General features: G+C 39.5%; 1 protein-coding gene across 2 annotated transcripts in view; it reads right to left on the reverse strand.

Moving 5' to 3' along the window:
- Window positions 1–599: 599 nt before the first annotated feature.
- LOC110052739 (N-acetylated-alpha-linked acidic dipeptidase 2-like) overlaps window positions 600–11,847 on the reverse strand; it is an 18,413-nt gene continuing 7,165 nt past the window's right edge. For both annotated transcript variants that reach the window (XM_020758902.2, XM_020758904.2), the window contains 15 exons: window positions 11,736–11,847; window positions 10,448–10,637; window positions 9,963–10,059; window positions 9,309–9,401; window positions 8,938–9,023; window positions 8,313–8,432; window positions 7,676–7,758; window positions 5,942–6,005; window positions 5,689–5,756; window positions 4,922–5,007; window positions 4,236–4,326; window positions 3,776–4,028; window positions 3,277–3,358; window positions 2,674–2,769; window positions 600–1,575 (listed from right to left, as the gene is read on the reverse strand). The exon at window positions 11,736–11,847 is cut by the window's right edge and continues 11 nt beyond it. In XM_020758902.2, the coding sequence (XP_020614561.2) occupies window positions 1,395–1,575; window positions 2,674–2,769; window positions 3,277–3,358; window positions 3,776–4,028; window positions 4,236–4,326; window positions 4,922–5,007; window positions 5,689–5,756; window positions 5,942–6,005; window positions 7,676–7,758; window positions 8,313–8,432; window positions 8,938–9,023; window positions 9,309–9,401; window positions 9,963–10,059; window positions 10,448–10,637; window positions 11,736–11,847 (1,702 nt within the window). In that variant the 3' untranslated portion in view covers window positions 600–1,394. The remainder of the gene's footprint in view (window positions 1,576–2,673; window positions 2,770–3,276; window positions 3,359–3,775; window positions 4,029–4,235; window positions 4,327–4,921; window positions 5,008–5,688; window positions 5,757–5,941; window positions 6,006–7,675; window positions 7,759–8,312; window positions 8,433–8,937; window positions 9,024–9,308; window positions 9,402–9,962; window positions 10,060–10,447; window positions 10,638–11,735) is intronic.

Here is an 11,847-nt window from a genome sequence, read left to right on the forward strand (position 1 = left end):
TTGTTGCGGCAAAGCGAGAAACTAGCCTTTGCTTTTGCATTTTAGAACAATTATCTGTTTCACTAGTTTGCATACGTTTTCAATGGGATTTCCCTTACATTGACTCTCACATAAGCAACTCTGCAGAGTTATGGTCATATCAGGACACCTATTTTACAATAGGATTTTGAGCTCGAGATTTCTTTGAGGTGATAGTCGATGTAGAAATCAAGAGCGAATAGTCTTATCATTTAAGTAGAATTCTAACTGAATTTTTCCGTGAAATAACGATTTCCAAATATTGCTCTAAGTGGTATTAAGCTCTACGCTTTAGAAAAAGCGCGCACACTGAAATGTCGTTTGAAATTTTGCAATTGTGTTCACGCGCAACAGTTTTGTTTCAACAATTTCGAGTTTTTTAAGTCAAGAAACCGTGAGTGTTCTCAGGAATTCAATTATCATTTGTTCCTAAAAGTTCTCCCGGAACGTCGGAAAAACGAGAAAACGCCGCCATTTCGTAAATGACCCACGTCCACTGCACACTGCCCAGCCAATCACACTACAGGATTTGGATAAGTATACGAGTAAAATGCCACTTAAAAGAAGTATGACACAACAGCAGCAATACAACGTACGTTTAATTGAGATTTCTAATAAAAATTAAAGCAATCAAATAATCCTGGATCGCAGGGTAATGGAACAAACAGTTTGGATAAATTTTCCATCGGGAATGTTGACAGGAAAAGGTATTATAATTTTACCAAGTTAAACAATCATAAGATAGTGATGAGCTAGTATGGACGGCAGCTACATAAGCGGTGAGAAGAAAGAACAAAATGCGAATAATCGCGATTTTATACATCTTTAACAGGCGTCTAGTTTGCCTTCCTTTTTGTTTGCCGAGTAGTCAGATATGATAGCCTGGCGATGCTTTTATACGTCAGTAAGCATGCTCATCTTCAAGCAGTTCTCGCTACCTCACTCTTGTCAAAGAGATTCCTCACTATGTTAAAATGCATGCGCAACTAAATAATGACAACGGCCGTCTGTCTGTTTCCTTACTACGTTGAAATGCGTAACTAAATATTCAAAAACGTCTTTTACCTCAGTCTTTGAGATGACACGTATTTAAGCCAAAACATGCCTATCACGGACACGACTAACTAACCTTTCTAACAACATACATAGTCACCTTACATGTGTCCTACTAATAAATGCTTGCTGTTATGATACCTCAATACCAATGAAGCCTACAAAAAAATCGCTAAAAAGACTAAAGTTCTCTTAGAACTTGAAGTCCTTTAAATATACCATATATTATGCTACCTTTTAGAACTCAAAGTTATCAATGATGAACCCAAAACTACCTTAATCTATAAAGAGGCTAACGGGGTGTTGTGAAACATTCTCACAAATCATCCAATAGGGGAGAGTTGCAGTACTTGTGCTGCTGAATTTATGCCATACGCCACAATCGACACTTGCTTCTTGACTTCCTCTCCGGAAACTAATCCCTTTCGTGCGCGATCAATGGCATCCACCACCCCTCCGTACCAGCTGTAGTAAATGTTCGGGCTATGCGTCAAAACCACGTGTCTAAAAATACAGAAGTGCTTACATCAGCGTTCTAAAGTACGAGCAGGCCAGAAGGTTGTTCAATGTGAGGTCACAATGAAACCCTATTGGAAATCAAATGAAAACCCGAGAGTTTCTCGAGCTTACTGGTGTTTGTAATATGAAAAACAGATAAAAAAGAAAATCTCTTTGTCAAGAAAACCGATATTGTTGGTACATTACTTCTCCCTACGGTAAGACGCGGGGTAACGCCTGTTAAACTGTGTATGGCCGTGTTTACATTTGAGCTTTTACCAAGGTAAACAGTCACTAAGGTCAAGTTACTTATCCTTGGTACATTCGTTCAGTGTTTATTCCGGCTCAAGTAACTCAAGTTGATCTTTCAACATTCGCGCGCGCTGCATTAACAACGTCATGAAATCGAACTTGCACGAGGATCCCACCGCATTGGAGCAGGAGCAAATTGAGGTGCCATCATTTTCATAGGCGAGGACCGCATTCCATAATATTGCGGCAAAAATTCAGTTGCTTGGTCATACCCAGAGTAAGCATTGTTATATGCGTAGAAACGTGGATACGTTGTGTATGCAGCATCCTCCCAGGTGGCAAAATATATCGACAATAATTACACAACAAAGGATCGAAGTTTGTCTAGAGAAAGTTGTAAATAATACTTAGAATGAAAAATACAATGCTTTCTTTTACGCGACGGATTTTTCGCCGTAAGAAGATCGATCCAATTTTTCCATGTTATCTGCCAAGATTGTCAAAACTGGAAAAGAAACGTTTTGTCGCACAACCTGCTCACCGCGGGAAATGAAATATTACGCCGCCACAAGCGGACATATCTGTCATCTTGACCTTGGTTACCAAGTGTAACCATGCCTGATCACAGGGTAACTACAACTTTTACTTCGGTTAAATTTCTTTTGTCTTTTGAGGCATTTACCAAAGTATCAGTTGGCGTTTACACACGGAAAATGTTTACCTAGGTAAGTAAACTCTGATACCTCGGTAAACCGTTCAAGTCTAAACACAGCATTACTGTGTATTTCACTACCTTTGATAGTCGAAACTGAGCTTCATTTGACTCCGCATATCATTTGTAACACACCTTACCTTTGTAATGGATTGGCCTGTAGAATTGGCTCAAGGTTAATAAAAGCCCGTTCTACGTTAAGCAATCGGGTGTTGATTTTACGAACAACTGCATCACTGAAAAATAATATGCAAATATTTCAATTTTTCAACAACTACTCACGCAAAGATCACAAAACCATAAATGCAAATCCATCCAAATCAAATAGCTGGCTGGTATATTGGTTTTGTTCTTGAATTCCTGTTACAATTTGATTTTTGAGTTGACAATCTCAATATCACAAAAAAAGACAAAAGCAAATAGAGACTAGGCAAGCACTTCCCTGACTTCGGCTCATAATCTACTTGTTCTGGACATCAGAGATTTTTTTGATTTACCATACATGTAGCATGTGACCGCGTATTTTCACCAAAGACGAAAAAGAAAAACTAAGTTGATTTGTCTTTTCACTGTGGAGACGTTTACGATATAAAACAACTAATTCTTCGAGAAAGCAAGAGACTATAACTAAATCCAGTTTCGGCTTTCTTTATAGGTCAGTCATCAAATGACAAACCGATACCGATTCATTGTAAACAGGTAGACCTTGAACTGTATGAAAAGGTTGTTAAATATTTTCTCACTCTTCTTTGTCTGCTCCTTCCACAAAAGCATCAAAAGCTTTGGCTGTGTCTTGGAAGTTTTCTACAGCTTGGCCAAGGTAGTCTGCACGAAGAACAAATTAAAGCCAACAAATTAAAACGTTACGCATACTGGTGCTATCCCAAATCCAGTTTGGCGCAGTTCTAAAGATGTTTGGTAAAAAATAAATAAATAAATAAGTAAATAAATAAATAACTGCACGTTAAAAGTTATTTCCTATAGCGTTTTAATACGATGTTTCTGATGCATGCATATTTTCCTGCTAGATTGTCCTATCTGAGGAATAAAATAAATTTTATGTCATTAAGTTTCGGTCCCTGCAATTTAGACATAGAATAGCACCCTCGAACTACGAAAAAAAGATGCATAACTCGGGATAACCCCATGGCTGTTGTAAAATCTATAGGCAGAAACTATCCATGTAACCTTACGGGTAGAAACTGATAAAATTATAAACGTAATGAAATGTTTAAGACATACCCAACTCGTTTTCCACGCTGTAATTCTTGAAATCAGCTGCGAAGTCTTTCATTATTTTTGCATTGAACACCTTCATGTTATCGCCATAATGCGTTACATTTAATGGCAAAACAACGGCATCGGCCAAGGTCATGGTTATTTGTGTCCAAATCCTTGTAGTGACTTGGTGGTATTTAAAGTTGGGGTCAATAAGCGTCGACATCCACCAAAAATTGTCGTGAACTGTGTGGTATAACGGATTGCTGCTGGTTTTCTACAGGAAAAAGAAGGGCTCTCGTTATTAACAATTGTAAAACAGTCAAAACAGGGGAGACTTTTTAAAAAGGCTCGCTCAAAAAAGAAGAAAAGCTAATGCGAACGAGAAATGCCGTCTTCTGTCTGTATTACATTACATGCTTTCTTTTTCCTGATAATTTCGCTTCGCGAGCCACAATTATAACAAGAGGTGTTTTAAACTTACACTGTTGTATGTGTAACGAATATCCACAATAGGAATTCCAAGCCGCTGGATAAAGTTGACATAATCACTGCCTGCTCTTGGTTGCTGAAATCTACCGAGAAAAGACGTCATAAATAAAAAATAAATTGTACTGACAAAAAGACTGCGGACTGCAGAACCCTACCCTCATTAATCTAAACAAATAAAAATGTCACAGTAGTACAACACATAAGTTCGTAAGTGATCCTTTTACGCAATGTTTTTTAAACAAATGGTAAACGCCACAACGTACACTGTTGAGTTATGGAGGTAAGAGCCGCACTCGGCTATCGCCTCGTGCGACTTTAGCTTCCTGAGTGCTAAGCAAACTACCCAAGAGCATCCATGACTCAATAGTGTACAGCTGTGGCGTTTACTATTTGTTTTATAACATAACATCGACACATTGGAGCAAAAGAAGTCCTTTTATTGAGCTACATCACATCAGCACGTCAGCAGCAGCACACACGTCAGCAGCGTGCACCCATGCGCAAATAGTAGACGAATTAACCAATCAGAGCGCGCGTTTGCTTTGGTTATGTTATAATTTCTTTTTTTTTTTATGTTAATATTATTAATCAATGCTTTTTCAGTTTCACAGTTTGCCCTGCCAACGTTATATCACTGTTACACAAATAAAAATCGACTAACCACCAGTGACTTACTACCTTGGTAAATTCTTGAACCCCAGTCTTGATGGAATTTTTCTGAGCCACTCATCAAAAGCAGTCTCGTTTCCTAAAGGGCTTGGCACCTAACAAAATCAATATATGGTATTTAGATTGTAATTGCGATTAATTTGATTAATTGATTGATTTTTGTTTCAAATGTTGTTTGTAATCAAAATGAACGTTCTAAGAATGTTACTTTACACGAACGTTACGTTACATTACGTTCCGACATGTCAGTACACCTCACTCAAAACGAGCACTAGAGAACAACTGGGAAACACTCATTCTTATCTCGAACTGTCTGTCTGTCTCCGAGAACTCGCAAACATGGTTTCCAGAGGTAAAGTCTGCATTTCCGGTTTTGGTAGCATGAGTATAGCTCCCCCTTGGGGTGGATGCTAATCCATCGCAGGGTTACCCACAGCACTTAATTCGCGGTACCCATTTGTACGCCTGGGCGGAAAGAGGCTCTGTGAAAGTTAAAAGTTTCCAGCCCAAGAACACAACTCAGTGTCCCTGTCCAGGGCTTGAACCCGGACCGCTCGCTCTAGAGGCATGCGTACTAACTAACAGGCCACCACGCCTTCTGTTTCCATGCAGTATTTCTAAGGACATATAATAGAATAGAATAGAATAGAATAGAATGGAATGGAATGGAATGGATGGAATGGAATAGAATAGAATAGAATGGTAAAAATTTATACCAAGCCGTATATAAGGATATCAGAGAGCATCTAAACAGTTCAGTGGACTTTTGTACTAACCTTCATTGCTCCTTTGGCCAAAACCCAGTCGAGGAGAGGTGCTGACTTTGCTCGGAAAGAGTAATTTCCTTGGAAGCAACAGAAACAACTTGGTTAACTTACTCAAGTGAGAGCACTATCCTAGCCCAAAATTTAGCGATTGAATACTGATTATTGATCTAGGTAGTGAAAAGGTGGCTTCTTGTATGGGAAATATAGGTTAGACAGAAATCAAAAAGGCTGCTGAAACCTCTTCTATTTAGTTGGAACTTACCGTCAACTGCCATATCTACGTTGAGATAGGCTACAGCACGGGCGGACAACAACCGTGAATATTCCTACAAAGAACAGGACAAAACGAAGCGTAAGTTTCGATTGGCGTTCTCGTAAAATAATGAAAATAAAAATAAACTATAGTGAATGCAGACGCTAGATCGTGATACTCTTAAGAATATATAAATTAAATTAACTTGAAATCGTATGAAAGCAAACAATAACTTAGCCTGTGTGAGCAAACCAGGGTCCGAAATTAACTTTTTTCGGCAGGCGCCAACTGACGACTGAAATTTTTTTTTCAGTCGCCAAATGGAAAAATGTGGTCGCCAAAATGTGCCAATAAAATTTTTCCTTTGCAGCGAAACACAAACCAAAATTTTTGGTCACCACGTGCTTGCCGGCAAAATATTTGCAATCGATGTAATCAGGAATCAAACCAGTGCTGAAATCATCTTTTGACTACTTTGACAGATCTACATTTCCACCTTTTGACGCCCAGAGAATATCTAAATCTTCATCTAATTTCTTCGCGGATGTTCCGTCTCCACCTTGTAATAAGTTACGAAAAGATTTCAGAACATCTTTGGACACCACATCGCCTGGATAAATATTCATGGCGAAAGAACGCACGTGGCCTCTCGCGCCCGCAATGCGTATGTTATGGGAAACCGCTGAAAAACATGGCAGCGAAGCTTCGCACTGATCGTCGCTGTCAGACGTTGTGGTAAATTTATAACAACAGGAAAATCGGTTTTATACTTCAAAAGCAGCGGAAAGGTAAAAAGGAAGTGATCAACTGGCGGGCGGCTTTGAATTTCATTTCAATCGATTTGGCTGAAAATCAAAGCTATTGTTTGTGTAAATATCGTGGCATGAAATAGTTAATCGCCCGCTGGCGACCAGTTGTGAAATTCTGGTCGCCAGTGCAAAATGTTTAGTCGCATTGGCGACCAGGGAAGCGCAATTTCGGACCCTGCAAACGTCTTTTTTCGGCTTTCCTTTCACATCCAAAGCCGAAAAAGGGGTCAGCTCTCGCAGGCTGATAACAATTTACTTAGTGGAAAACATCGAAAATCACAATTAATAAAAAAAATAGAGAAAGAATCATCAAGACTGAGTGACGATAGCACAAATGCCGAGCAACGAACCAAAAATATTTAAGCTAAATTTGCCAAGGCTAGAATACACGTTTCTTTCTTTCTTTCTTGCTTGCTTGCTTGCTTGCTTGCTTGCTTGCTTGCTTGCTTGCTTGCTTGCTTGCTTGCTTGCTTGCTTGCTTGCTTGCTTGCTTGCTTGCTTGCTTGCTTGCTTGCTTGCTTGCTTGCTTGCTTGCTTGCTTGCTTGCTTGCTTGCTTGCTTGCTTGCTTGCTTGCTTGCTTGCTTGCTTGCTTGCTTGCTTGCTTGCTTGCTTGCTTGCTTGCTTGCTTGCTTGCTTGCTTGCTTGCTTGCTTGCTTGCTTGCTTGCTTGCTTGCTTGCTTGCTTGCTTGCTTGCTTGCTTGCTTGCTTGCTTGCTTGCTTGCTTGCTTGCTTGCTTGCTTGCTTGCTTGCTTGCTTGCTTGCTTGCTTGCTTGCTTGCTTGCTTGCTTTCTTTCTTTCTTTGTTTTTTGTATCAACGTGGTGAAGCTTCTTAAACTTGAAGTTAAATGCTAACTTTATAGCTTCGTAGTTAGGACAACAAGTTGCAATAGTTTTGCTTTGTTATTTCTAATGAGACTAAGGCATTTACAGTACCTCCAACCATTCAACTGATCCCATGTACTTTGGCTCCTCCGCTCCCCAGCTTAACAACACTATGGTGCGTTTTGGCTTCCATCCTTAATTTAAAACGAAATATTTTTCAATAAGTGTTTTCCAAATTGAAAATTGTGAGTCAGTGCAAGTAGCCTTAGAACTGCACGCGACATTTCATGTGTTGACATCCAATCTGACTTTACTGCGTATTGCAAAACTGTGATGAAAGTAGTCAGAACAGCAATACGTATTATATTAACAAGTCAATCAGAGCTTGAAGTCACAAAAATGCCTCGCGTAGGAAACGCCCCTTGAAACAGCGGACGTTTATTCCTGATTTGAATCGGATTAGTTGCCTGAACAGCATGCACCAAATGGAACATTAGAATTTATCTGATCCATCGAAGTAATAACTTGATTTTCATGTATTCTGATCAAATTAGTCAGTCAAATCTGCAGAGCTAATCTCGTCTGTGCCCGTAACCAAATAACAAATGGGCAGGTTTTCAGCAACAGATTTAGGTTCGTGTTCTCCCGGCATCCACAGAACCCACCGACGGACACATGGAAATGAATGACGATTTCTTTCTTCACTTCAGCAGACCGGCACGACCCTCGGCATTTAATTGAATTGTACCTTTCTTAAGTTGCTCTCCAATAACTCTGGACAACTCCACCATGGCAGCAGTGCCGCTTGATGCATCTGCAGCACCAAATACCCAAGCATCTCGATGATTACCTAGCAACACAAGTTCATCTACAAAGGGACACAAAGAATGAGAATTTGTATGTGAGAGACCTCACTGAAATATAGTGTTGAACACTTTTCCAACGTAGAAAGGAAATTAGTCATCTGCTTGAAGGCTGCCGATAGTCTTGTATTTACAAACTCTATTTAGTATGTCGCGTGTATGGAGTTTCAGGGAAAAATCTCAGTATCCACGCCAATTACTATATAATTTCTTTCGTGACTATCAAAAACATTACGCTGTTTTATCAAATGTTCACTTGCCGCCGCATAACATCAATTCTTCCCAGGAAGCGCTCTCTTCTGGCCCCGCAGCGCAGTCGGTTGAACAAGCGTGATCAAATTATATGGAGTTCGTGAGTTCCATCTCACCTTTGTCAAAGATTTAATATTTTTTTCCATTTATTCCAGATCTTAGTGGGCTTATTAAAGGAATACAGTGTACTGAAGCTCAGTACTAGCGTAAGTGTTATACGGCTTAATTGGCACTCCCTCGTAGAATGAGAAAGCTTACCAGGATAAGTGGATCCTTTGATTATTCCCATCACGTTGTACACATCTGTCTCGTACAATTCATTGGTAACGTTCAAAAGGACCTCTCTAGTAGAAGGCAAAACAAAGACAATACCTTGAGATGATCAGCGAAGAATTCTATAACGTTTCTGTATCTGGGAATACATGCCGACATAGTTTTTTACCGTCGAGTGTTTATACGGATGTATATATTTTAAATGTTCCGCGCATTATCCCAAAATCAAATGGGCTTGTGCGGGCTCCTGACGGGTATTAAAATACTTCAAAACGTGTGAAATAGTCATGTTTATTAAACTTAAACTGTATTACTCCAGATTCACTATTAGATTCTCTTTCTGGCTAGTTACTCACCTGGTATCACTTTCCGCCATCTCTATTCCATATGAGAAGTTCAAACCTCCTTGGAATGATGAATTTGACAGAACCACTTTACGAACCAGAGTTCTAAGTAACATAGTAGCTAAATTACTGATTCATTGAATAATAAAAGAGAGACATTAAACGACAACATCATCTCAACCCCCTCCTTTAGCGATAAAGCATACTGATGCGCGTTAGTTGGGCCAATATGGTGTAATATGACTGTATACGAGTCAGTAGCATACTAAGCAATTCGAGCACTTTTGGATTTTGCTTCTAAAGAAAACTCGACTGTTAAAAAAAAACCCGAAGAATTTAGGCTTCATAACAAGTCATATATTTGCTTGAGTTAGAGGTACACGCCGACCGAAATGGGCTGGAGAGAGGGTTAATAGTGAGGAGAGAAGCTTTACGTCTCCTGCGTACTTCTTTCTTCAAATTTGAGAGGAGAAGGAAAGAATAAATATAAAAGAACAAACGGATATAGGATTTTAGAGAAGTGGTTTCGAGATACAGGGTAGGTGGGTCCTGGAGCATCCTCTCCCAGAAAATGTTTAAAATTGAGGTCCTCGGAAATGGGATTTCCATCATTCTAAGGCCAAGTTAGCGTGTTATAATGCTCCCTAGACTCCCCCCAGTGGTTACCTTAAAAGTGGCTCTGCGTCCTTGTATGATATCGGATGAACTGGGATCTGAGGGAGAAGCTTCTTGGCTTCGTCTTTTGGCAAGCGGTACATCCCCTCTAAAACAAACAGGATTCATGCTTTAAAAATCACCTCTGGAACAAGAAATGTCCTCCAACGGAAATATATTTGTCTAAAGGCTCTTGATAAGCTATAGAACGTCAAGAAGACTTCATTGATCATCACAGTTATACACACAACCAACAGAATATCAATTAGCATTTATGTCCTAAATTCGAACACGGCACCAAATTTCTTTGTGGCAGCTGGTGCCTTGTAAGTCTCCACAAGGTACTAACTTAATATCTAGACTTTATCATGAGCAACAAATAATAGACTATATAGCGTGTTAATTTGCCTGGGATCAGTGCATGCCGCAAGTTAGAGAGAGTAGTCGTGCCGTAAATACCGCGCACAGATTCAGGACTAATGTAGTAATTTTCCTACCAACTGAGGGGTAGCCTGGGGTCTGTGGATCTCCTCTTATTGGAGACGACTTGACGTTCCCACGTTGCACTCCAGTGCTGGGCATCCAGTTATATTTTGGATACACTTTATCAACGCCTTGCTTTGCATAATCTTCGGGATCCATGTAGTATATCGCTCCAATAGCTCCTGCCTTGCGAGCTCGTTTGTTCTATGCACATGGAAAAGAGTATCATCCAAAAGAATAGGTATATGTTATAGGACTCTAAGCTGGAAGAATTTGAAAGGGAAAATCCAAAAATCGACAAGGGCGAGTTTTGGAAGTCAGAGGAATATTTTGAAGTCATTTATTTACAAGTTGAACCAGGATGTCCTGATTTTGACACTATTCAATTCAAGAGTTAATTTGGACAGGGTGCAAAATTAACAAATAATAGCGCGTGTGCCCGTACAATGATAGGATTTGGCGCTGGGGTGATCGTATGAATGCGAGTGCAATTCAGGAGGAATCCACCAGAAGTTCGAGTAACAAGTGGACAAAAACTTTGTACCAAGATTATTTACATCGTACTACAAAATCTTGGCTCACTGTTTTAAATATCTTCTCAAAAGAAATCATTTCTAACAACACCAAATGTCGAAAACAAATTTCGAAGTTCATATGAAACACGTGAAAGTACTGGTGAAATGAAACTGATGATGAAATTTTACCTGCGTTTGCACAATTTCTCTGAACTTCGAAATAAATTTTCTCGAGTTCCTTTGGGAAATTGCCTTTGGTGTTATTTCGCGCAGTTATTTGTTGCTTTGGCTTTTAGAAATTGCAAAAAGGATTTTAGCATACTTAACATTATTCTGCTACGAGATTTTTTTCAACTACGGATTTACACTAAGATTGATATTTGAAAATTCGGACTCTCTTTTGTAAGTTTATGCAGCAAGTGGAAGTGCGAGGTTAATAAACTGGCCCAAAGAGACCAATACTCCCCAGAACGGAACCAAAAGGCTAGTTCTTTAAATATTAAATTATAACATAACCCCTGCTGATAAATTAATGCATCCATTCTCCCACTCTCGCGTGCTAACGTCAACCATCTTTCATGCATGCAATGTCTTATTAAAGCTTTGAAACTTTAGATGGCTCAGGGAGCTAATTCAGAATTCCTCTCTTCATCTTGGAGAAGTTTACCATATCATATAAATGGCGTTTCTCGCTTGCAGGAGAAGAGGCATTGTCTGCAGTTTTCATTGCCTTTTTGTTGCACCCACTTAGCTGCACCCAACTTGGCAGCTCTTCCTTTACACTAACCTTAGAAGACCTTCCAACCTTCCCATATCGAATGATGACAATTTTTCCAGTGCAGTTAACACCAAGTTTTTTGAGTTCAGCAAAGTCCTCATCTCTTCCATAATTAGCGTAC

The sequence above is a fragment of the Orbicella faveolata genome, unplaced genomic scaffold (genome assembly GCF_042242905.1).
Source record: "Orbicella faveolata isolate gen_17 unplaced genomic scaffold, um_ofav_v1 contig_1, whole genome shotgun sequence".
NCBI lineage: Eukaryota > Metazoa > Cnidaria > Anthozoa > Scleractinia > Merulinidae > Orbicella > Orbicella faveolata.